Source organism: Sapajus apella, unplaced genomic scaffold (assembly GCF_009761245.1).
Source record: "Sapajus apella isolate SASKATOON/1434 unplaced genomic scaffold, GSC_monkey_1.0 scaffold3, whole genome shotgun sequence".
Lineage (NCBI taxonomy): Eukaryota > Metazoa > Chordata > Mammalia > Primates > Cebidae > Sapajus > Sapajus apella.
In genome coordinates this window covers 19,387,944-19,415,550 of record NW_022436943.1, presented here as the reverse complement: position 1 = coordinate 19,415,550, position 27,607 = coordinate 19,387,944, and the positions used below count along the sequence as shown (strand labels likewise).

Here is a 27,607-nt window from a genome sequence, read left to right as displayed (position 1 = left end):
TGCCCTGCATGAACAGCTAAGTGAAAAGCAGATTCTCCCAGGAGGCTCAAGGACATAATAGTAATCTTGTTTAAGCCCAGCATGTGGCCAGAAATGATGAATCTATGTGAAGATTTGGATGGCAAGTGATCTTTGAGCTGGCACGGCAGCTGCACCACAAAAGGTTGAACACATTTTCATGGGAAAGTTGCCTATGTACCACTGAAGAAGATGAACTATGAAGAAGCAGCTGAAATGCAAGAACACCTTCCCCTACTTCTCTGTGCTCAAGACTCAGCTCAGTGCTGGGCACACAGCAGGTGTTCAGGGAACGGGAATGGGTGACTGTAAGAATCATACGAATTTTTCTTCTTTCAGGAGTGCTGCACATTCCAGGCCCACCTCATGCCCCAGAAGTTACTATTAGAGAGGAACATCACCAGCAGTAGGGCAAACTAATAGGAAACTAATTAGGAAAATGTAATATAGACATCAAATCTTGTACTCAAGAAATGACTCAGTTTCTCTACAACCTAGGGCAACTCTAGACGATAGCAGCATTTTCACTTGTCTGAGACAAAAGGAGGGAAAAAAAATCCCACAATGTTCCTGAAACTAAAAAGTAACACCCTTTATTTTAAAATGTTTTTCCTGATTTTTTGGATGGGGAGAAGAGTGTTAAAAATCTCATATCTATAAAAACATGGTGGTTTTTTTGTTAGTTGATTTTAATGACTTAGCCAAACAAGGAGTGGGCAACTCAGTGTGAGCTCTCCCCACCCAATTTTAATTTTACCATTCCATGAATTCCAAAAAATTAAAAAGGGTAATGCTAGGACGTAACACCCACTTGCCCTGCCTGCAGCCCAACTCACCTAACACATACCACTGCCCAGAACAGAAACAGGACAAACTGGTTTAGAAGGTAGAGGGAACAAAGAATGCTGTGTTTGGCTATCCATACATGGAATCTAACACGGGGTAAGAGCATCAGATTGGAAGAGTCTAGCACCAAAGCCATGTAGCCCCTGGACGGTCACCTAAGTGAGCCACTGTTGCCAAGGGCAATTCTTATTCATCAGGTGTGCTGGTGGGGAGAATGAAACAGGCGACTACCATTGCTTTTAGGTAGCCTACAAAAGACTTAGAAAAAGATCCCACTGTTTTTACTGAGATTCAGTCGTTTTTCTTGAATAAATGCTTTTCAGTTTAAAAAATAATAATAAAAACTGGCTAGCAGCCCACAGCCCATTTCAGGTTTAATTTATAAAAAGTCTAGTAAGCACATTTATGATTTTCCTAAAAACTCTGGATTAGCCTCAACTTAGCCAGAGAATAAGACAAACTACCCAAGGCTGGGCATTAATGTGGTGAGCATCATTGAGTGATGGTGCTATTATCTACTAAAACAGAACTCAAACAACAAAGGCACATGTTCAGCAACTTCACTCCTACATATTACCCTAGACAAACATGGCCTGCATAATGGAGGAATAAACAAAGATGTTCAATGCAGGATTTATTTATAATAGTTAACAAAAAATACTGGAAATAACCAAATATCCATTAATAGAATTAAGGCGGATTTAAACCCCAGTACGCTATGCAGCAGTTAAAATTAAAGAAGTGATCAATATGTACTACCACAGAAAGTGCTCCATGACGTGGAGTTGATGAAGAACACAGAAACACAGCATGACAGCATTTGATTTTTTAAAAGGCACCCACAAAAATCCCATTTTATATAGCATTCCCAAATGTCGTCCGTGAACCAGCAGCATCAGCATCACCTGTGAACCTGCTAAAAATGCAAATTCTCAGGCCTCACCCCAGACCTACTGGACCAGAACTCTGCGGGTGGGGTCAGCAGTCTGTTTTAACAAGCCCTTTGAGGGTGTGAGGTCTTGTTTTAACAAGGCTGAGAACCACTAGCCTACATGGGCAGGCATAAAAATCTCTAAGAAAAGGTTGGCCAAACTTGCATCAAATAAGGTCCCTGCACAACTCTCTGTCTATACTCTCATCTATCTTTATGTATACTCTTGTGTTCATGCGTTGCTCCTGGAAGTTAAAAGTACCTTTTTTACAACACTGCAGGTGCTAGGGAAGAGCCTGGGGAAATGGTTAACCATTCATCTCAGCAAAGGAAATGGGGACCTCACTGATGGAATGCGAGAATGAGGTTCCTTAAGAGCTACTGAAACACTGCCGGTCACAAAAAGCACAAAAAAACACATCCACTCAGAATTTTACTCCAAAACTCTCAACAGAGTTTGGCTGGTCTTACTGGTGACTCCTGTGGAGAGAGAGTACATGACAGTCAGCACTAGCAGGAAGGACAGCTAGCTACCAAAGGATGAAAAAGAACAATGAGGACCTTGTTTGGGAAAGCCAGACTTTTTACGTAGTCTTTTGTTGTCCTCTTTTGTTGATTCTTTAGCACTACATGTGGCAGCAGCGGCCACCCCAGCTCCCAGCCCCCAACCATCCTTACATTTGCAGTTGTTGAGCAGGGCAGCAGGCAAAGGCAACCAGAAAGGGAGCTGTGAGACCTATGGAACAAACCTTACTGAGGCCCTCTAGCCACTATAATCTAACCCTAATTAAGCCTCTTCAAGACAGTGGGGCCTGGAAAATGTGCGTGCACACGCATGCACACACATGCGCACTCACACACACACACACACACACACTCCTATACGTTTTATTTCCCATTAACTTCATAATCAGAAGTGAAATCAACCATTATTGACAATGTTTGTGAAGATAATAAACACTGCAAGAGTAGTCAGGAACTCACTTTAAAATAAGGTTTATAGAAATCTATAAATCTAAAAATAAGATAACTATACTCAATTTTCAGTTGAGAGACTGCCGTAAGAGGTAAATTATTAATCTCCCTACTATTGCTATGTCATGTTTCAAACCAGAGCTAAAGAGTAAGTAGTATTTTATTAAAACTTACAAATTTTCCACTTCTATTTTTTTTTTTTTTTTTTTGAGACAGGGTCTCATTCTCTCACCCAGGCTGGAATACAGTGGCACCATCACAGCTCACTGACGCCTCGACCTCAGCCTCCTAAATAGCTGAGATTACACATGCACCACCATGACTGGTTAATTTTGTATGTGTGTATGCACAGATAGAATCTCCCCCTATGTGGCCCAGGCTGGTCTTAAACTCTTGGGATCAAGCAACCCTCCTGCCTTGGCCTCCCAAAGGGCTGGGATTACATGCAAGAGCCACCACACCCAGCCCTCAATTGTTTTTAAGTGAGATTTTGGTGGATTTTATGTCAACAGTGTGTGGCATCACCCCTGACATATATCGTACAACAGTTTTAAAAGCCAATATCTAAAACAGCCTGGATATTCTTTAACTTTCTGATAAAAGATCAAGTAAAAGTTTTGCTCTCTGTAACAACCCCTCTTCAGATTTCACTGACAAGAAAATGCTAAATAAAAGCATATTCTCACTGTGGGGTTTGGAAAACATCAGTTACTCCAATTTCAAGCTTTATTCTCTTGGATTCTGGGAGGTCATCATAACCCACTTACATTTTGATACAAGCAAAAGCCCACAAAGTTACTGAAAAACTACAAAGAAACAGCTGTATGCCATTCAACTCTCTGGGCCATGTTTCTCCATTGTATAGAGAAAAATAATCTCTTTTTCTAACCTGAAAGCAAACACGGTTCTGCTCACCGCCCACTATTCAGCCTATTTTTTTTTTCCTCCTTTAAAAAGGTCAAATTGTAGCTATATCCATTAAGAAGCTTTAGTTGTTTACCCAGAGAAGATGAAGCAAAAAGTCTTGCCATAACCTCATATAAAAGAAATATCCAATTATTAAACAATGAAAGATTTGCCACTACATGGGTGATACAGTTTGGCTGTGTCCCCAACCAAATCCCATATTGAACTGTAGCTCCCATAATTCCCACATGTTGTGGGAGGGACCTGGTGGGAGGTAATTAAATCATGGGGGTGGGTCTTTCCAATGCTGTTCTTGTGGTAGTAAGTCTCATGAGATCTGATGGTTTTATAAAGGTTTTATAAGGGCAGTTCCCCTGCACACGCTATCCTTGCCTGTCGCCATGAAAGACTTTGCTTCTCATTTGCCTTCCACCATAATTGTGAGGACTCATCAGCCATGTGGAACTATGAGTCAGTTAAGCCTCTTTCCTTTATAAATTCCTCAGACTCAGGCCGGGCACGGTGGCTCAAGCCTGTAATCCCAGCACTTTGGGAGGCCGAGGCGGGTGGATCACGAGGTCAAGAGATCGAGACCATCCTGGTCAACATGGTGAAACCCCGTCTCTACTAAAAATACAAAAAATTAGCTGGGCATGGTGGCGCATGCCTGTAATCCCAGCTACTCAGGAGGCTGAGGCAGGAGAATTGCCTGAACCCAGGAGGTGGAGGTTGCGGTGAGCCGAGATCGCGCCATTGCACTCCAGCCTGGGTAACGAGCGAAACTCCGTCTCAAAAAAAAAAATAAAAATAAAAAATAAATTCCTCAGACTCAGTTATGTCTTTATTAGAAGTGTGAGAACAGACTAATAGAGTAAATTGGCACTGCTGTAAAGATACCCAAAAATGTGGAAGCAACTTTGGAACTGGGTAAAAGAGGCCGGAACAGTTTGGAGGGCTCAGAAGAAGATAGGAAAATGTGGGAAAGTTTGTTGAATGCCTTTAATAAAAATGCTGATAGTGATATGGACAATAAAGTCCAGGCTGACATGGTTTCAGAAGCAGGTGAGGAAATTGTTGGGAACTGGAGCAAAGATGACTCTTGCTGCGCTTTAGCAAAGAGACTGGTGGCTTTTTGCCCCTGTGCTAGAGATAATGGTAGAACTTTGAACTTGAGATAGATGATTTGGGGTATCTCGCAGAAGAAATTTCTAAGTGGCAAAGCATTCAAGAGGAAGTAGAGCATAAAAGTTTGGAAAACTTGCAGTAGAAAAGAAAAATCCATTTTCTGGGGAGAAAGTCAAGCTGGCTGCAGAAATTTGTATAAATAACAAGGAGACAAATGTTAGACAAACGTAAAGACAGTGAGGAAAATGTCTCCTGGGAATGTCAGAAACCCTCACAGCAGCCTCTCCCATCACAGGCCTAGAGGCCTAGGAGGGAAAAATAGTTTCCTGGGCCAGGTCCAGCCCCCTGCTATGTGCTGCCTGGAGACCTGGTGCCGTGTGTCCCAGCTGCTCCGGTCATGGCTAAAAAGGGCCAAGGTACAGCTCAGGTCATGACTTCAGAGGGTGCAAGCCTCAAGCCTTGACAGCTTCCACATGGTATTGAGCCTATAGGTGCACAGAAGTCAAGAACTGCAGTTTGGGAACCTGCACCTAGATTTCAGAGGATGTATGGAAACGCCTGGACGTCCAGGAAGAAGTTAGCTGCAGGGGCAGAGCCCTCATGGAGAACCTCTGCTAGGGCATGGCAGAAGGGAAATGTGGGGCTGGAACCCCCAACATTGTCCCCACTGGGACACTCTCTAGTGGAGCTGTGAGAAGACGGCCATCATCCTCCAAAACCCAAAACGGTAGATCCACCAACAGCTTGCACTGTGCACCTGGAAAAGCCACAGACACTCAACACCAGCCTGTGAAAGCAGCTGGGAAGGAGGCTGTACCTGCAAAGCCACAGGGGTGGAGCTGCCCAAGACCATGGGAACCCACCTCTTGCATCAGTATGACCTGGATGTGAGACACAGAGTCAAAGGAGATCATTTTGAAGCTTTAAGATCTGACTGCCCTGCTGGATTTTGGACTTGCATGGGGCCTGTAGTCCCTGTGTTTTGGTCAATTTCTCCCATTTGGAATGGCAGTATTTACCCAATGCCTGTACCCCCATTGTATCTAGGAAGTAACTAACTTGCTTTTGATTTTACAGGCTCATAGGTGGAAGGGACTAGCCTTGTCTCAGATGAGACTTCAGACTGTGGACTTTTGAGTTAATGCTGAAATAAGACTTTGGGTGACTGCTGGAAGGCACGATTGGCTTCACAATGTGAGGACATGAGATTTGGGAGGGGCCAGGAAAAGAATGGTATGGTTTGGCTGTGTCCCCACCCAAATCCCATCTTGAATTATAGCTCCCATAATTCCCACGTGTCATGGGAGGGATCTGGTGGGAGGTAACTGAATCATGAGGGCGGGTCTTTCTTGCGCTGTTCTCATGATAGTGAATAAGTCTCATGAGATCAGATGGTTTTATAAAGGGGAGTTCCCCTGCATACAGGCAGGCTCTCTCCTGCCTGTCGCCATGTAAGACATGACTTAGCTCCTCATTTACCTTCTGCCATGATTGTGAGGCTTCCCCAGCCATGTGGATGTGTAGGTCAATTAAACATCTTGCCTTTAAAAATTGTCTAGTCTCGGGAAGGTCTTTATTAGCAGTATGAGAATAGACTATAACAATGAGAAAGAGAAATAACAAAAGTATACTTTACCTCTAAAAAGAATAGGCTTAAAACTTGAACGGCCAAAGTGATTTTTAAAGTATATTAAACAAAAATTATGGGAGGCCACTGTTTTTGGACTAAGCTCCTGCACTAGGCCCCAACAGCCAGACCAAACCAGAGTCACTCGTGCTAACTGCCACATAATCATATTGCAACTCTGAAACTTTAAAGCAGCAGCAGATCCTCAGAAAAGACAAGGTTTTTTTTCTGGAAACAGGAGATTTCAGTCTACCGGAATCAGCAAAACAAGAAAGTCTCTTCTGCCTTAACCCTTACAAAAAAGTAACCTGAAGTAACTTGCTGTTAATCAATCCGCTTGTTTTTCTGTTGTTCTGTTTCTTTGTTTCCTTGTTCCTTTATAAAAGGCACTGTTCTGACATTGCCCAGTGGGAGCTCTCAGTCTCTTTTATAGAATGGAGGCTGCCTGCTTCCCAAATTATGAATAAACACCAATTAGATCTACAAATAAATTTGTGATTTTGTCTTTTGACAGATGTAAGATATATTACAAGGTCACTTTGTAGTATATCCATTGCTAAATGAATTAGGAAGCAAGCTAAGTTAAAAGCAAGTCAATGGATGTTAACTGCACTTACGTTGATTTCTGTCAGAAGTGACCTAAGTACTTCCTGGTAAGCAGCTTTCAATATAAACAAGAGCCCTGCACCTCCCTATCACTTCAAAAATTGAATACTGCAAGGCTAGAAAGGCAACACCCAGGCATTAGATGCACCTTCAAGAACAGACTTCTCTGAATAGCCAGTAACAGCTCGAGAAAGGAAGAAGATCAGACCTGCCTTTCAGGTTCCCCACCCCAGTAGCAGGAGGTGAATCTTAAATACCCTTTCCTCCCCAGAGGTTAGAGAGCTGACCTGAGAGAGAGGCCAGCCATATCCTCAGCAAGAGGATGGAGAAGCAAGGCCAGCCCTCGATAGTAACTGACAGAATCACATGGGCAGAAGCAAACTCCACCTGCAGCACCAAAGGAGTGTGAAATACTGTGGTGAAAACACCCTTCCTCCTCAACACTCATTTCCAACAACAACAACAAAAAATACCCACTACATTTAATATCCAAAACTGTAACTGGTGAGTCCAGCTCTAAAGATCTCTCACATGAAAGATGTCAGGCAGCCGGGCGTGGTGGCTCACGCCTGTCATCCCAGGATTGGGAGGCTGAGGCAGGGGTGGATCACCTGAAGTCAGGAGTCTGAGACCAGCCTGGCCAACAGACTGAAACCCTGTCTCTACTAAAAACACAAAAACTAGCAGGGCATGGTGGTGGGCACCTATAATCCCAGCTACTGGGGAGGCTAAGGCAAGAGAAACACTTGAATCAGGGGGCAGAGGTTGCAATAGCTGAGATTGTGCCACTTCACTACAGCCTGGGAGAAAGCATGAGACTTGCCTCAAAAAACTTTTTTTAAAAAGATGTCAGGCACAAGCATGTCTCAGGTTTCCTTCAAATTGACGAAACTGACAAGCCTGCCAAAGACAGCCTATGTGGCAAGTAAATGCTTGTGATTAAGAACCTGAGTATCAACTTGAGGAGGAACGTGTGACGGGGAGGGAGGAACAGAGGGTACACAAAAACATTCGTGAATAAAATTAGTTTTTACCTTCATTAGAATGTGTTTATGTTTCCGACAGCATATTTGAACCTGAATTTACATGCATACTACATAAAAGAAGACTCTTACACTAACAAATGTGAGAAGAGAGTACTGAGGTTACTAGGTTTTTTTTTTTTAATTACAAAGAAATATCTTACTTCTATGCTTTCACAGGTTTCTCCACTAAGGTTATGTATAACTTATGCAGAAAATGATAAAGCATTATTCAACCATAGGAAAATACAAACTACATTAAGTACAGCTGCTTTTGACTGCAATGCTCCAGGAACCAAAGGAAGTTAATGGTGCCACAGTTGTTTCCAAGACATGGGGCCTGCACAGTGGGCTGCCCGTTGGCTTCCCTTGGAAGAAGCAGAGTGTACTGCCTTGGTAGGAAAAACGATTTCCTCAAAGGGAGCAATGATCCCTCAAAAAGGCTGGACAGGGGTGAGCAGAATGCTTCCTTTCCAGCACTTTCCACATCTTGCTATTGCCTTCTCCCGTCCTAGGTTCAGGCACTTTTAAAAATCAGCAAAAGCAGGACTTTTTCTCTTTTATTTTTCTTTTTTGGCTACGCTGGCATCATAACATTCTACTAGAGGTTAGTAATTCAAAGCTAAAACCCCGACATTTGAGACTTGGTATTATTACATAAATCACCTCCATTTTGGCAAATTTACATCTGTAACAAACTCATTTAAGGTAAGACCTACCTCTCTGTATTGTGGAGAAGCAGCAAAATATTGGCAATAAACTCTATGATGTTAGGGAGTTCCTTAATCTCCCTAAACTTTAAACTCCCTCATCAGTAAAACAGGAAAAGGAAAATACATCTGCCCAGGGCTCATGTGAGGGGCAAATAGGGCATTTGCTGCCCACAGGTGCTTGGCAGGAGCCAGGCCCTAGGAAACACTCTTTCAATGTTAGTATCACTGCCAAATAAAATATCTTCCTTTCCACATAGTACTGGTTGAAAACAACTAAGAATCTCAAACTCTTCAATACCAGAAAGGCACAAACCACCCCTGTCTATTCCTCTGTGTCCTCTTACTTACCTTTTCCAACCTCTACAAAAAGGATGAGCAGAACCTGCCCCACTGTGAAGGACACACTCATATCTTCCTTTTGTTCAGTACACAAAATAAGGCTACGAGGTAGGAATGCTGGTAGGAAAATGAACGCACCTTAAACATTCTAAAAAAGTACATTTTATCGTCAAAAGCTAAAGGGTGACTGCATGGGCGGGCAACTTGGTCAGGAGAAGCAAGAGAGACAGAGAAGCCAGGGGCCCTGTTGTCCCTGGTGGGGAGAATCAGGAGGACTTCCAGGACTCCCGTGGAAGAGGCAGGTCCAGCCCGCAGCCTCCCTGAGCTCTGCACAGACGTGAGGCTCTCAGTAGTCGAACCCTTGCTGGTGGCCAATGTGAGCAACGTCCAAGGTGGACATGACAATATGACAAGGGTCTACGTACGTCCTGGAAAGGCACCAGATTTGAATTGCAATTGACTCACCCTGTGCTTCCCTTTCCCTTTAATTGAGAAAGAAAATAAAATGTCCTCTACATCTTCTAGTAAGTTTTTAAATTATGACACCTTTGAACCAAGAAAAGGGAAAGTTGCCATGGCTTCTGTATGTTTCTCCTTGGCCCAAAATTCACACAGAGAAACTCAAATTGCTAAACTAATAAAAGCATGATTTGTTAAATTCTCAGTTAATAATTCAAAATGTTTCTTCTATGCTTTGCATTATGACATACCATAAAAAAAAAACCCTAAATTAGCTTTTAAGTAGCAATGAAATTAACTAATAAACAAAGTAGAAAATTCATTTCAGGGTTTTTTTTTCTATTATTCCTGCATAAGAAAATATAATAAAAGACATAAATCATACATAAATTATGTATAAAATGATCTATGATGAAATACCTTTGATGCTACTGTTGTAATTGTTTTTTTGGGGTTTTTTTGGTTGTTTTTTTTTTTTTTTAGACAGGTCTCACTCTGGTGGCCAGGCTGGAGTGCAGTGGCGCAGTCTCGGCTCACTGCAACCTCTACTTCCCAGGCTCAAGCAATCCTCCTGCCTCAGCCTCCCAAGTAGCTAGGATTACAGGCGTAAACAACTGTTCCCGGCCTGATGTTACTACTCTAATTGTTTTGATGCACCATGAACCATGCTCACATAAAACAGCAAATTTAATCAATAAATGTTGTGTGTGTTCTGACTGCTCTACTGACAGGCCATTTCTCCATCTCTCTCCCTCTCCTTGGGCCTCCCTATTCCAGTGATTTCAGGTGGTGAGAGAGTAAAGAGAATGGTAAGGAAAGAAATTTACAAAGAAGATTCAGAATGTGCAAGAATGCAGAGGTGTAAGAGAGCAAAAAGGCATTTATGAATCCTCAAACCAGGCAGGGGGTGTCACAGGGTGTGGGTACTGGATTTCTCCAAGACCCTTGGGTTGGAATAGTCAGATGTTGAGCAGTGAAGGGGAACTCGAGTCATCTGAGGAAAAAGAAGACTAGGGAAAAGCTTTCAGATTGAATGGAGAAGTTACTAAGATAGAAAAAATGGCAAGAGGAGCAAATGAAGAGATGGAGATGAGGCATCTGTTTGGAGGGTACATCGTATTTAAGGTCTGTTCCAGTTATTCAATGCTGTATAACAAGCTACCCCCAGAACTTAGTGGTTTAAAACAACAGCGTTTATTATGGTCACAGTACTGCAGTTTGGGCATGGCTTGGTGGGGACAGCTACTCTCTGCTCCACTCAGCCTCTGCTGGGGGGGCTTGAAGATTGAGGCTGGGGGTATCTGAAGGTGCACCCGCTCACATGAGGAGCTACTGACACTAAGGAGACCCAGCAATTGAGGTTTCCTGACACCTGCCTCTGTCTGTCTGGTCTCCAGCGTGCAGCCTCTGGGTTCCCAGGCTTCTTACATGTTAGCCCAGGGTTCTCAAGGCGGGAGTTCCAAGAGAGGCAGCACAAGCCCTCATGTGGCTTTTTATGGCCTAGCTTTGGAAGTCACAGGGTGTCACTTCTGTATCATTCTATTAGTTAGAAATGTGCCACAAAGGCCAGCCCATATTCAAGGAGAGGGGAATTAGAACACCTTTTGGGTCGGGCGTGGTGGCTCACACCTGTAATCACAACACCTTGGCAAGCTGAGGCAGGCAGATAATCTGAGGTCAGGAGTTCTTAACCAGCCTGGCCAAAATGGTGAAACCCTGCCTCTACTAAAAAAAAAAAAAAAAAAAAAAAAAAAAAAAAATTAGCCAGCCATGATGGCGGGCACCTGTAATCCCAGCTACTTGGGAGGCTGAGGCAAGAAAATCGCTTGAACCTGAGAGGTGGAGGTTGCAGTGAGCCAAGATCACGTCACTGCACTTCAGCCCATGCAACAAGAGTGAAACTTCGTCTCAAAAAGAAAATAACACCTTTTGGAGGAAGGAATATCAGTGAATGTGTGAACACGCTGTAAAACCATCACCAAGTCCTTGTGGGATGTCAGTGTGGGTGGATTCAGGAGTGACATATGGATTTCTAAGAGAAAGAGCTGAGCAGGATATCAAGGTTTGGGACACCTGAGGATGTGTGATATTTGAAGCTATTAAGCTGTTTAGATGGCCCAGGAAAAGAATAGAGCACGGGGGAAATGAGCATGAAATGTGAACATCTCAGTGGGGAAAGGAAGATACAAATTAAGAAATGGAGTGTTGGACTTTGGAAGGCTGTGGGGATGCCAAGCAGACTGAGAGGGAAGAGTAGACACTAGATTTGGTGATAAGGAGCAGTGGTGGGTAATGCTGAGAGATTTGGGCTCCGTGGATTGGGGTGGAGTAGAGAACTGGGGTAGGGTTGAAGAGTAGGGTGGGGTGGAGGAGAATGGGAGGGCTGGTAAAATGGATTCCATTCCTGCGGGAATAGGGGAATGGTAAAGGAAGGCAACCAGAAAGGGAGACTGCTCTTTGCCAAAACTGAACTGATTATTTAATAATAACAAGTCTAACCAGTGACTTGAGGGTCCTGCTCCACTTTGGATTGGAGAGAATTCATAAAGTGCACTTTGAAAAGCTGGCTGCCTCATCACTACTTTTCAAATTTAACATCTATAGCCATCATGATGAAATTAATAATCCAGTCAAGAGAATGTCATCTGCAGTGACCAATGACCACAGCCCTAGCCAGAGCCCAACCCAGGGGAAGACAGGGCTCTTGGAACCAGAGGCCCCTCTTGAAGGCTTAAAAAAAAAAAGGAAGTAAGTTTGGGAAAGGATGGTAATCCTGGGAAAAATAAAACTCCTAAACCAAAAAAAATCTGCCAAGTTCTCTTTACTATCAGTCAGAATTTTCAATGAATCTCTGACACAATCAGCAGTGTCAATCCATTATAAAGTCACCATGAGAGGCAGGCTTGGCAGACAGGTTTCCCCTTCAACAATGACCTGAAGAAAAAGGTTCAGGAACTGCAGTTCTGGAATGAAAATCACTGCTCAACAGAACCTGGGCGAGAATAGTTAACAAATCCAGAAGCTGCACAAATCAGTCCCAAGACACTGCAAGATGAAAAAGCAAGCACTCACAACTTCAGTTTGGCCCTTGGAAATCACTGGTTAAAATTCTAAAATTACAACGTTACCACAATTTCACTCAAATGTCACCTCTAAACTAAACTGCTTCTCTGGCTATCATACCACCCAGGGAAAGCATAATACTTTCATTCTGCAAATATTTAATACGCTCTTATTCTCTGCAAGGCTCTTACACATTAAAGTGAATTACTGCTTACAGACTTGAGTTTCTTGAAGGTCAAACTCTACGATATCACTATTAAAATAAATTTTGCATTAAAAGCATCTTAACTAAAACCAGTGGCATCCACAGGCACAGCAAATCCAGTTATCCTCCCTTGCCTCTGGCTTCTGCTCTCATTTTACAAACACACACAAATACCAAACAAGTTCCTCTCTGCTAAGGAACTAAAAACAACATTCAACATAGCCAAGCAAATTAATCCAAATTTCATCAAATTAATTAATCCAAATTAATCCATCACTTAATCCAAACTTCCCTTTAAAACACCCATAACTTCTCTAAAGAGTCTCCCTTTCCGGTTGCCTTCTACCATTTCCCCATTCCCACAGGCCTGGCATCCACTGCACCAGCCCTCCCACTCTCCTCCACCCCACCCTACCCCTCTTCATCCCCACCCCAATTCTCCTCAACTCCACCCCTTGCCATCCATGGAACCCAAATCTTTTAGCATTATCTACCACTGTGGGAGTGTTGGATAATGGGGGGTGGGGGGATGCAAACATTCAGTCCATAGCAACTTTCCAAGTTCAAAGGTCACCTACTTTGGGAACTGTTTTCTGAAGACCCCTGCCAGGGTTCTCACTTCCTCCTCAGTCACGGTTATAAACTCCTCACAACATCCACTCTGCTACGGCAGCCTAGTTGTATGTTTGTTTCTCCAGACTGGCCTATGAGCCTGATAGTGGGCATCCTATCACGCTTCTGTCTAAAGAAATAAAAGGTTTCATTTGAACTGGGAATCACTGAGTTAGCCTTTTACAGAAATATCTAATATTCAGTTTCAAAAATCAGTATCTATTGAGCACCAGTAGTAGAAACAGATTTGTTCCTTTCACACATATGAGATATCAGCCTCAGAGAAGTTTTGTGACTTATCCAATGTCTCACAACCAGAAAATGATGAAGCCAAATTTTGAACCTCGATGTGACTTCAGGTTCAGCATTCTCTGCCCTGAATGTTTATGATTAGTTCTGATACACAAGATCAGACATGCAGGCCAGACTCTGCTTGGTGTTCCTTTCCAGGGTTTCTACCATAGCTGTACTATGCTTTTGAACAACGCCTTTGCAAGGAAAAGGAAGACTGTATGCCACTTTTTTACGTGGTATAATAGGCTGAGTAAGGACACATACTCTCTAGCCAGGCATTACAGATCAAAATCCCAGATCTGTCTGTGCCAAGCTGTGTGCCCCTGAAAAAGTTATTACTCTGTCCCTTCATGCCTTGTTTCATTTGTAATACAGGGATACTATTAGCACCTGCTCATAGGGTATGTTGTGAAATTTTTCAGAAATGAAACATGAAAAGCATTTAGACAACCTGGCATACAGAAAACGATAAACATTGTTGCTGGTAACCACAGTAGTTGTATTACTAAAACTAACCCAGTAAAACCCCAGCTGGAAAACTTAAGTAATTGTAATGCAAGGCTGAAGCTCTGTCACTTCAGGTTCCAATTTTGTTTCAATTATTTGGAAGGAAAATATTTCTTTAAAAAGTATGACATGTTCCTAGCCCTATAAACTGATTAGAAGATGTAGTTTAGGCCAGAGAGTGGCTCATACCTGTAACCCCAGCACCTTGAGAGGCCGAGGCAGGAGGATCACTTGAGCCCAGGGGTTCGAAACCAGCCTGGGCAACAGAGTAAGACCTTGCCTTTACAAATAATAAAAAAAATTAGTCAGGCGTGGAGGTGTGTGCCTGTGGTTCCAGCTACTCAGGAGGCTTAAGTCAGAAGATTGCTTGTGCCCATGAGGTCAGGGCTGCAGTGAGTTGTGATCACACTGCTACACTCCAACCACCTCAAAAAAAAAAAAAAAAAAGTTGTTTAAATTTTTCTTGGACTCCAAATTATTATCTTAGAGACAACAGATTTGGGACAAAGTTTTTGTAGAGCTCTCCACATCCAGCAGAGTACATCTGACCATTCAGATTATGTTTCCTCACGTATAAAATGAAAATGTACTGGTCCTACTTCCCTGCAGCAATGAAAGACTGAAACAAGATAATATGTAGAAAAGTTATTAAGAGCTCTGAAAGGTCATGTGGTATCATCATCATCATTCTGGGTTCTAATAAAATCATATTCCACACCGAATATTCCAACTTCCATACTGAAATGTAAGGCTGATCATCCCTTTGCTAATTGGCTCAGACAGGCAAAATGTTTGCATTTCGCCCCCGCCCCGCTTTTATTTTTTTGGAGACAAAGTCTCACTCTGTCGCCCAGACTGGAGTGCAGTGGCAGGATCTTGGCTCGCTGCAACCTCCGCCTCCCAGGTTCAGGCAATTCTCCTGCCTCAGCCTCCTGAGTAGCTGCGATTACAGGTGTGCGCCACTATGCCCAGCTAATTTTTGTATTTTTAGTAGAGACGTGGTTTCACCATGTTGGTCAGGCTGGTCTCAAACTCCTGGCCTTGTGATCCATCCGCCTCGGCCTCCCAAAGTGCTGGGATTAAAGGCATGACCCACTGCGCCCGGCCCTGCATTTTTCCCTCTTTACAGAATTTTTGTTCTGGTTTACTAGCAGCAAGCACTTTCCACTACTGTGAATATACTACTTGCCCTTCTCAAATGCGTTTTTTAAAAGCTACTACTAAAATGTGCTAAGACCATCCATGTCTCCTGGGCTCAGAATACATTAGAAGTAAATAACCGGCCAGGTGCTCACGCCTGTCATTCTAGCACTTTGAGAGGCTGAAGCAGGTGGACTGCCTGAGGTCAGGAGTTTGAGACCAGCCTGGGCAACATGGCAAAACTCCATCTCTACTAACAAAAAAATTAGCCAGGTATGCTAGCGCACGCCTGTAGTCCCAGCTACTTGGGAGGCTGAGGCACAAGAATCACTTGCGTCCGGGAGATGGAGGTTGCAGTGAGCCTAGATCACACCACTGCACTCCAGCCTGGGCAACAGGGCAAGACTCTGTCTCAACAACAAAAAAAAAAAGTAAATAACTAACTTCAATAGAACAACATAGAAAATGTGTTTATGAAGTATTTATTGAGCACTATGTCCAATATCCTTTCAAGAATAAAAATTTAACCAATACTGTGTCTTCCACCTATGTATACACACATATTGTTACATACACACCTCAGAAGCAAAGTACCAATGTGGCTTCTGTTCACAGATCAGGTTTTCAGTAATTATATGTAAGATATAAGCATATTCAGAACATATATTCCTATCTCCCTGCCAAACCGTGTTCCTTCTCTAATTCTTCATCTTTTTTATCCAAACCCATCTGACTCTATTAATGCTATAAGTCTTTTTGATTGATACATGTGCAGTATGAGAAATATTTATGAAGTACCTACTATATACATACTTGAACTACATGCTGGGAATACAATGTAAGGCAGTCTCCTATTCTAGTGATGGTATTTCTAGCCAAGTACAGATTCTAGTGGGTTGGATAAACTATGATCTATATTTCTCAAACACTCCTGATTGGACCATAAGCTCCTTTTCCACACCACAATGCCTCCAAATAAACTAAGTATACAATGGTTGAAATTTGATCCTGTTAATAAGTTCATAATCTAAAACCTTATCAAGAACACATTTTATATAATTTATTCTTTTTTGAGACAGAATCTCTCTGTTGCCCAGGCTGAAGTGCAGTGCTATGATCTTGATTCACTGCAACCTCCGCCTCTTGGGTTCAAGCAGTTCTCCTGCCTCAGCCTCCTGAGTAGCTGGGACTACAGATGTGCACCATCATGCCTGGTTAATTTTATATTTTTAGTAGAGATGGGGTTTTGCTCTGTTGGTCAGGCTGGTCTCCAACTCCTGACCTCAAGTGACCTGCCCACCTCAGCCTCCCAGAGTGCTGGGATTATAGGCATGAGCCACTGCGCCCAGCCTTACATAATTTTTTAAACTGGCATTTCTATTTGTATAGCTGTAACATAAACACACTCACCATACCTATAAGCCAAAGCATGTAAATTAACAGGCTGTCTGAAATCACTATTTTTAGTACCAATTATGTGTCTAAAAAGAGATGACACAAAGAAGTACTGAAAGCCACACAAAGTCATGCAAATTACCCCCAAAATATCATCTAGAAAATATCTGCTCCTATTACTGTATTTTGTTAATAAAAATAACATTAAAAGATTCAACATAACCAAAATGATAAGCAAAATAGAAAAAGTAAGTATTTGCCATGGAAAAGGAAGGTATCAGAGAACAATGAGAAGGCAAGACACACTAAGATCCCAACTATAAAAAGTAGACAAGTAACAATCTCAAGAGGGAAATATAAATGGCTAGTAACATCTATAACCTCTCTATGAAACAGACAAATTGAAGCCTATGAGCTTTGTAATTTTTTTTTTAAGGAAATGACTAGAGAGACTGAGGCAGGACGGCTCAAGCCCTGGAATTCAAGGTCACAGTGAGCTAGAACTGCGTCACTGCACTCCAGCCTGGGCAACAGAGAAAGACTGTCTCTTAAAAAGAGAGGGGGAAAAAAAGGATAACAAAAAGGCACTTTATGTAATAAGAGAAAATATTTGCAAACCAAACACCCAATAAGGGGTTAATATCCAGAACATATATATATATAAAGGTCCTACAACTCAACAACTAATCTGATCAAAAACAGGCAAAACAGTCTGGCACAGTGGCGTGGCTCAACACCTGTAATTCCAGCACTTTGGGAGTCTGAGGCAGGAGGATCACTTGAGCCTAGGATATCAAGGTTACAGTAAGCTAACGATTGAGCCACTGCACTCCAGCCTGGGTGACACAGTGAGACTGTATCTCAAAACACAACACAACACAACACTACAAAACAAAAAACAGGAAATAAAAAGTGTTAATAAAGATGGAGAGAAACTGGAATCCTTGTGCACTGCTGGTGCAAATGTAAATTGGTAAAGCCATTATGGAAAACAGTATGGAAGCTCTGCAAAAAACTAAATCAGAATTACTATATGATCCGGCAATCCCACCAATCCCACCTCTGGGTATATAGCTAAAAGAAATGAACACAGGCTCTCAAAGAAGTATTTGCACACTCATGTTCATTACAGCATTATTCACAGCAGCCAAGATGTGGAAGCAACTTTAATGTCCATGGATAGGTAATAAAGAAAATGTACTACATACATACAATGGAATAGTATTCAGCCTTAAGAAGGAAATTGGGTCACATGCTACAACATGCATGAGCCCTGATATCATGCCAAGTAAAATAAGCATCACTAGAAGACAAATCCTACATGAGTCCACTTCTCTGAGGTATCTAAAGTGTCAAACTCATAAAACCATAGTTTCTATGATTGTCACCAGGGGTGGTGGATGGAGGAATGGGGAAGTTGGGAAGCTGTTGTTCATCGAGTACAGAGTTTCCATTTTGGAAAATGAAAAAGTTCCAGAGATCTGTTGCACAACAAGGTACATACAGTTAACACTACAGTACTATACATTTAAAAATAAAGATGATAAATTTTGTGTTATGCATTTTTTTATAAGAAAAAAAAAGGCAATGACAGTTATGTTCTCCAGAATGAGATTCAGTAACAGGCATCAAAAGACTTACATATTCATATCCTTTGACCTGTCTATGGAAATATATCTTAAAACAATTTCTCTTAAAGCAGTATCATAGCTAAAATGGAATATAATCCTACTCCAGGAGAGAAAGAGTTAAATAAATATTTGAATCGTTGAAGAGTACAACCATCAAAAAGTATAGGTTGGGGAAACTTTTTTTTTTTTTTAATTTATTTTTTATTTTTTTTCCCATGTATTTATTTTGTTGCATTTTAGGTTTTGGGGTACATGTGAAGAACATGCAAAATTGTTGCATAGGTACACACGTGGCAGTGTGATTTGCTGCCTTCCTCCCCATCACCTACATCTGGCATTTCTCCCCTTGCTATCTCTCATTTTTTTAAATGATGTGGTAAAATTCATATTACCAAATAATATCCAAAACAAAATACAAAACTATACAAGTAATAAATATATTATGACCCTAATGAACATATATTGGGGCACTGAATAAAGAAACAGACAAAATTCTAATTAAGAGAGAGAGACAGACAGACAGAAAAGGGAAAGGGGGCAGGAAAGAGAAAAAGAAAAAGATCTGCCAGCATGATTCTTGTTGAATTTTCACCTAGATAGGTTGATTGTAATGTTCATTTGGAAATAAAGTCTGGCAAGAATAGCTAGAAAAAAACTGACAGAAAAAAAAAATAATCAGAGGAAACTAGCCCTTCCAGATATTTTTACATTTTATGAAGCTATAGTAACTTAAACTAGGTTTAGCTGCTGACAATGAACATACAGATAAAGAGAAAAGAAAAGAATGTAGGAATTTAGTACATGACAACAGCGGTATTTCAAATCAATAGAGGAAAGAGACATTAGTCAATGAATGGTGTTAGGTGGTTGGGTGGCCAACTGGATATGGAGGTGTTAAGATTTATACCTCACACATTATTTTCAAAACAAACTCTAAATGGAAGAAAGATTTAACTGTAAAAAATAAAACCAGAAAAACATACACTCAAAGTGAGGAAGGCATTTCTAGGAATTATTCAAAAGCTAGAATCCATAAATGAAAAGAGCCATTAGTTAGGCTGGGTGTAGTGTCCCACTCCAGTAATCCCAGCGATTTGGGAGGCCAAGGCGGGCAGATCACTTGAGACCAGGAGTTCAAGACCATCCTAGCCAACATGGCGAAACCCTATCTCTACTAAAAAATACAAAAAATAGCCAGGCATGGTGGCACACACCTGTAATCCCAACTACTTGGGAAGCTGAACCAGGAGAATTGCTTCAACCTGGGAGGCAATGGTTGCAATGAGCAGAGATTACACTACTGCACACCAGCACTTCAGTCTGGGTGGCAGAGGGAGACGCTGTCTCAAAAGAGAAAGAGAGAGAGAGAGAGAGAGAGAGAGAGAGAGAGAGAGAGAGCGATTAGCATTTCTTCTCGGTTAAAAAAAAAATCACCACAAAGTCAAAAAAGGAATGACAAACTAGAAAAAAATATTAAGAACTCATCTCATGAACAGGGGCTACATTGGATAAAACAAGAAAAAAATACAATAGAAAAACTGGCAAAAGATATGGCCAGACATTTCACAGAAAATGTAATGTAGATTGTAAACATATCGAAAGAAGTAAACCACCTTTATACTACCTATATATAGTAAGATGTACACTGAGAAACCATTTTTCCCCTATAAGACAAGCAACGATGGAAAAGTGTGGCAATATCCTGGCCACATGGCATGGGAAAGCAGATGCTCACACATGCTGGTAGAAGTATAACTGGCACCACTTCTATGGAGCAGAATTTGGCACTATCAAATTGAACAGCCACATTCTTCTAAGAATTCTTCCTACAGACACACTGGCATTTTTATGGAATGACTTGCATACACACACATTTGCTGCTGCTTTAACAGCAAAATATCAGGGTGAAGGAGTTCAGGACACAACATCTCAAAACATTCCATTTTAGCATGCTGATTCTTTTGGACTAAAGGCACTTGTAAGAAGGTATAAGCAGGTTTAATAAGGGCACCCAAACCTCCTCTCTTTTTCCTGAAAGCAGAAGACGAAGCTCCCGTATGAAAGATGTCCTCCCTCTCCCAGGAGGAAAGAAACATTCTTATCACAGGAAGTCCAAGCCCAGAGAAATCTGCATAAACAGACCTCGCTAAACTAAACCTTCCTTCCTACTTTTCCACAGTTGCCACTCTTTTTCTGACCTAGTATATAATCAATCAGGTCAAGCCAGTTCTTTTGAGTCTTCATTTCTCTTGTGAGGGTAAAAAGTACGTATTATGTAAACAGTACTAAATAAAACCTGCATGCTTTACTCCTGTTAATCTATCTCCTGTTGGTTTAATTCCTAGGTCTCAGTAGAAACCCTAAAAGGGTAGGGAGGAATTTCTCCTCCCCTACAAGGAAAAATGTAAATGTCCATCAATAGGGAACAAGTTAAATATTGTCTGTCACAGTAAATAAAATGTTACATCTATAAATAAATACATATAAATGGTCATTAAAAATGGAGCTACTATAGGCCAGGTGTGGTGGCGCACACCTGTAATCTCAGAACTCTGGGAGGCTGAGGTGGGTGGATCACTTGAGGCCAGGCGTTCGAGACCAGCCTGGCCAACATGATAAAACCCTGTTTCTACAAAAGCAGAAAAATTAGAGTGTGGAGGCGTATGCCTGCAGTCACAGCTACTCAGGATGCTGAGGCTGGAGAATCGCTTAAAACCAGGAGACAGAGGTTGCAGGGAGCCAAGATCATACCACTGTACTGCAGAGCCTGGGCAACAGAGAGCAACTATGTCTCAAAAAAAAAAAAAAAAAAAAAAAAATGGGGCTGCTCTATATAACCTTATGTTGAATGATTTCTAAAACCTATACCATATTTAAGTGAAGAAAGGTGCTAAACAATTTATGTGTTATAGTTTCTATCACACACTCACATACCTATCCATGCTTTATATATGTATATGTATACATATGTACATAGAATCTCTGAATGGATAGAGAAGAAACTGGTTGTTACCCAAGAGAAATGGCCTGGGAGACAGAAATGGGAGGGAGATTTATTTATAATTTATAACCTTTTAGTGATTTTGAAGTTTGTATCATGCACATTAATTACCTGATTATGCTACACAAAATAATGTTGAAGTGTATTTTTAAAATACACTCAGGTTTTTTTTTTTAAGGGCAAGTTATAAAATGCAATATTCAGTTAAGAAATTTTGTAATTTGTTGTCCAGGTACGGTGGCTCATGCCTGTAATCCCAGCACTATGGGAGGCTGAGGTGGGCGGATAACCTTAGGTCAGGAGTTCGAAACCAGCCTGATCAACATGGTGAAACCCCGTCTTTACTAAACATACAAAAAAATTATCCTGGCATCGTGACATGCACTGGTAGTCCCAGCTACTCGGAAGCCTGAGACACGAGTATTGCTTGAACCCAGGAGGTGGAGGTTGCAGTGAGCCGAGATCATGCCACTGCACTCAGCCTGGGCAACAGAGCAACACTCCAACAACAACAACAACAAATTGTGATTTGTTTAAAGCACAGATACATGAACAGGTATAAATCAATATGCTAACTATGATTTCTCGTTCTCAGAGTAGGACTATGGGTTATTTTCTTTTTTCTACATCAATATTTCTGATTTTTCTAAAATGGACAACTATTCTTAGGTTCCAAAAGGTATTTTTACATTCTAACTTTTTCTAAATTTCCACTAGATATTAAAATTCCTTAATCCCTTGGAAACATTGTGCTAATAAAAATACATGGCTAAAATTATGGTTTCAGTACAGCTGGTACCCACTAGTTTAAATAAAATTTGGGAATGTCTCAGAAGAGAGATTTTACAACAGTCAATAATTAAAGCAGATATAATTAACCCCAAAAGGAAAATAACCTTGGCCTACCACAAAACGCTCAGTAGCACAAAAGTTCCAGGGATTTGGGTGTTCTTTTTTTGCTTTGCACCGTGAGTACATTTGTTTTTATTACATTCATACATTATTCTTTCGAAATCTTGCTAAAAGATCACAACCCCTCCTACCACTCAGCTTTTCCCCTAGGGACTAGGCAGGCTGCCACATAAAAATAAATGCAGGAAGTGAAGAAGAGCTAACAAAGACATCAGCACCATATGGACATCGAGAAACTGCAGACCAAATAAATTAACAGCCTGGGTGGGTCACACCCAGAGACCTGTAAGCAGACCCTCAAAACTGTTATCCAATAATCTCTACATTTGCTTTACTTTTAAATCAATGACACCCCACATTTCCATTATTTATTTCTAAGGCACAATTACAATGTTAAAATGATAGTGACATATTATTGTGTTATTCTTGTTTTGAAGCCTTTCCTCTCTTCATAGATTTTTGGTCCCAGTAACCATTCCTTTTCCCCTTAAAATAATAAAGTTTTTTTTTTTTTTAATTCAAACTAGTATAATGTGTCGTGGACTAGGTGACTGTCACTTCTATATAATAGTGCTAAACTAAAGGTTATGACTAACATGAGAGTACTCAACTATAAATGTTTATTCAGCTCCAGAAAAGACAGGAAGGTTTTCTACACAATGTATGCTCTAGTTAGCAGTTCTCTCTCTCAAAGTAGGAAATACCACACACAGTAAATGTGCTGCACTGAGCTTAATGTGGGGAAACTCCTGAAAGGCATTATGCAATTTAAGGTATTCTAAATCATTTGATGTTCACTGAACTCTCACTATAAGCCAAGTATTGTATTCAAGATCTAGGTATGAGAGAAAGTAGAAAAACAGCAGAATCTGGGCCTGATACTACAGAGTATTAGAATACTCGTGGTTGAAAACATAAGGAAAACTCAGCATTTACTTTAAAATCTTCCAGCTCTGTTAAGTACAATCAGCAGCAGGAACAGATTTTTTGATAACTTCACATAACAAGGTTTAAAAAGGCATTTTCAATAGATAAACGCATTTAAAATCAGAGGTAGGGCATTTAATTTTGCATCTGGAGTTCCATTGGAATTTTTTTTAAGGACAAATATAAGAAAACCCCACGTACATTAATAACGATTAGAAGTTCAACAAATCCTAAATTTTCCTGATTTGGTTTTAAATGTGTTGCCAAAATCACAATTCAGGAGGCAATCACAGAGTTTGATAAACCTTATTTCAGCCAACGGAGTCTGCTAGTGAACATCAGGTTTAAAATCCCAGGTTCTGCCTTTTTCCTGCTTAAGGCAGGAGTCTTGCTCCAGATTCTTTTAAGACTGAGTCATCCACTCTACTAGTTCAAAGATCTTCCATGTAACTTACCCTCCAAGCCCAGCACAGCCTTATCAGCAACTGTCTGGCTAACCAGAGTTCTGCTTCTTGAGAATGGAGAGAGAAAAAAGAACAGGAGAAAGTGGGAAACAAGAGATGGATTTGGAGGAACACAGAAGTTATCATGGCTGGGGCCTGCTCTTGGACACTTTCCTCGCTCATCTTAGGCAGTCAACACATTTCTGAGCACCTACTGTATGCACTGGTAACATAAAGATGTAAAGGCAGGTAGGCAGACGGAAGCAAGAGTAAGGAATGGCCAGGTGGATTTGTTTTTTATTTTTATTTATTTATTTTTTTTTAGACAGTCTCACTCTGTCACCCAGGCTGGAGTGCAGTGGTTCGATCTCAGCTTACTGCAAACTCCACCTCCCAGTTTCAAGTGATTTTCCTGCCTCAGCCTCCGGAACAGCTGGGCCTACAGGCCAATGCCACCATACCCGGCTAATTTTTGCATTTTTAGTAGAGACAGGGTTCTACCTTGTTGGTCAGGCTGGTGTCAAACTCCTGGCCTCAAGTGATCTGCCTGCCTCAGCCTCCCAATATGCTAGGATTACAGGCCTGAGCCACCGTACCCAGCCTAGGCCACGTGGTTCTACCACAGCAAAGCATTGGAGTAAATGAACTGACCCTCCTAAGGCAGGGGCCTCCTCTTTCATTCTGAGCAGAGTCCTCCACCTTAACCAAAGAACATATGGGAAAATTATAGACAAAAAAAGACTCATCTTACAAGCTAAAGATTTGAAAAAATATGTCTTAGAATTAGACACTTAAACTAGTCCTATTAAAAACTACACAAATTGTATTAGCAAGGTGGAATGCTGCAGTGCTACTAATGACTGTGACTCTTACCACCCAAGCTAGAACACAGACTCTAACACTAGCTACTCCACTCACATAAGCAATACACAGCCATTTAATCTACTTTGACAAGTACCAAACGTAGTTATTGTAAAAACACCATCATGTTAAACAACAATGTAAAACAGATTAGTAACAGATTAGAATACAAATATGCATGGACACGTTTGTCATCACATCTCCCTCATCCTGTGTCGCTCCCACTGAAAACCAGACAGACATAATGCTGACTTACATGGTGGCCCCTAAGCCGTCTAACAATACACACAAGAAGTGACAAGCTTTCTGACTCAAACATTTGCATGTCTACCATGTGCAAGTCATCGTGTTACCCAACTAAGGACAATCAAAGATGAAATATGTTTCTAACCTCAAGAAACTTAAAATTTAGATAACATGTATATGAATATATACATTACATAGGTAATGTATACGTATTAAAGCATATTGTATGTAATGTTTATAAGCACTCGTGTTAAGTGTGAAATTAATTTGAGGGGAAGGAGGGGAGAGTTGAAAGACTCCAAAGATTGTATCTTACAAGTAATCGAAAGTAAAGTACAGGCCAGGCGCAGTGGCTCACGCCTGTAATCCTAGCACTTTGGGAGGCCGAGGCGGGCAGATCCCCTGAGGTCAGGACTTAAGAGTGAAACCCTGTCTCTATTAAAAATATAAAAATTGAAGAGTGGTGGCATGCGCCTGTAATCCCAGGCTACTCGGGATAGAAGAATTGCTTGAACCCGGGAGGCGGAGGTTGCAGTGAGCTGAGATCACACACTTGCACTCCAGCCTGGGCGACAGAGCGAGACTCAAGAAAAAAAAAAAAAAAAGTAAAGTACAGGATAGGATATTTCGAATATGGTTTGATTTACATAAAAATGCACACATGGGCCGGGCACGGTGGCTCACGCCTGTAATCCCAGCACTTTGGGAGGCCGAGGCGGGTGGATCACGAGGTCAAGAGATCGAGACAATCCTGGTCAACATGGTGAAACCCCGTCTCTACTAAAACTACAAAAAATTAGCCGGGCATGGTGGCACGTGCCTGTAATCCCAGCTACTCAGGAGGCTGAGGCAGGAGAATTGCCTGAACCCAGGAGGCGAGGTTGCGGTGAGCTGAGATCGCGCCATTGCACTCCAGCCTGGGTAACAAGAGCGAAACTCCGTCTCAAAAAAAAAAAAAAAAAAAAATGCACACATGACACAGCACACAGTGGAGGGAAATAAGCAATACCTAAGAACTCGTGTCAGGGCTCAAAACAGGAGTGATTCCTATCCTCACTTAAGATTACCTACCTTGTTATTTTTTCAGCATTTATGTATCTTTTTAAAAGTGTGCCACGCACATCTGCGTACAGTCACTGGTTTATGATGAGCAGAGATCTCTAGGATGAAACAATATATAAATCTGAAAACCATGCCCCACTATTGCTCTATTCGGAGTCAGTCTCACTTGAGTTATTTTCAGAAACGAGTGCACCCAACGCTATGGTAAATCAGACTGAAGGTTTCGTGTTGTGGGATTTCACCCTTCCTACGAAAAGCTCTCTTCCCTCAAATAAATCCACAGACACCACTCCACAATTTGGAGGTTCCTAGTATAAATATCTGCCTCCCAAATCCTCCATGGGATCAAACGCCACCAAAAATCCTAACCACCTGAACGCAGACGAGGACAGAAAGTCTTAATTTATGAGGGAGAGGGGGGTTTCCCACCTGGAGGGACGAGAACGACCCACGGTCCTCGGTTCCTGGTTCCAGTCACTTGCAGGAGCTGGCGGCGCCGTGCTCCCTCCACACGGCTTTCCACCCAGAGCGCATCACGGCCGCCAGCCCCGGCTCGGCAAGCCTGGCAATAGCCCCCTCGTCTCCTCCCAGAACCTTCTCTCCCTCTCCCCCACACAAGCACACTCACACTCGCTCACACACGCGGCCCCCTCTGCCCAGAGCCGCTCCTTCCAGGGCCCCGGGATTCCGGATCCGGGAGATGCAACTTGCGGCGCCGGCCCAGGAGGCTCCGCACCTGCTCGGGCGCCGGGCCGCGCGCAGCCCCGCGCCAACCCCAGCCGGAGCCCGCGCCCGCGCCCCGCCGGGAGCCCCGGCGCGTCCGGGGTCCGCGCCCTCACCTTGCTCGCCGCGGTCCATGTCTCCCGCCCGCCGCCTCGCGTCCTCTGCGCCCCCGCCGCCTGCAGCCCGTCCCGGCTCGGATCGCCCGCCGCGCCGCGCTCAGCTCCTCCTCGCCTCCGCCCGCGACTCCCGCGAAGTCCCCACCCCCAGAGGCGTCGGGCGCGGCGGCGCCGCCCGCCCTCGGCCGGGAGCGCTTTCCCGGGGCGTCACCCAACCACCTGACCCAGCCGATCTGTGCGCTCCGCCACGTCGGCGCGGGCGGCGCAGCGCGAGGAGGGCTGGGCGCGCCCGGACTCCCGCACCGGCTGGAAGTCGGCCGGGAGGAGAGAAGAGGACGGCGAGGAAATGGACTCGGCCATGGAGGCTGCATGGAGCCTGCTTGGGAACCGGGATAGCGTTTGCCTTCCACCATCAAGTTATTTATAAAATCAAAAGTTTCCACCGAGGCCTTGGAGATGCCCTTTCTCTGCATCTGCGAACACCTATTCTCCTACGCTTAAGAGTAGAAAACACAGGAACGTTATTTAGAAATGCCAATGGCTCTTTTTTCTCTGTATTCTTCTATTACCTAAATAATGCCTTATGATGTCTTCTCTAACTAGGTCACAAACCAGCATAGGTCAAAATTGCAAAGAGTCTCTTGAAAAATTATATAGCCTTGTCTTTCCATAGAATGGGGATTTTTTAGGTGACAACCTAGGAAGATTTTCATATAATAAAAACCTGTTTTGAGTGCAGGACTGAGAAAAACACTCAAATGAATTAAATGAATTAAAGTAACCGAAGGTCAGAATTAGCAGGAATCTTGGAAAAATGCATGTTGAGGTGTCACGTCTGTTGATCAAAGGACAGTTTGAGGTTCCTGTAACAATACAGTTCTTTTCATTATTAGCGTTAACAA

The 27,607-nt window shown here is 42.3% G+C and overlaps 1 protein-coding gene across 5 annotated transcripts in view; it reads right to left on the bottom strand.

Moving 5' to 3' along the window:
• Positions 1-27,193, bottom strand: part of TPD52 (tumor protein D52) — a 128,040-nt gene extending 100,847 nt beyond the window's left edge. For 3 of the 5 annotated variants that reach the window (XM_032250577.1, XM_032250579.1, XM_032250580.1), the window contains exons 1-2: positions 26,706-27,193; positions 23,710-23,765 (exon numbers count right to left, since the gene is read on the bottom strand). In XM_032250577.1, coding sequence (XP_032106468.1) covers positions 23,710-23,765; positions 26,706-27,178 — 529 coding nt within the window. In that variant the 5' untranslated portion in view covers positions 27,179-27,193. The remainder of the gene's footprint in view (positions 1-23,709; positions 23,766-26,705) is intronic. The other 2 variants (XM_032250613.1, XM_032250619.1) reach the window with 1 other exon arrangement.
• Between the last annotated feature and the right edge of the window lie 414 nt (positions 27,194-27,607).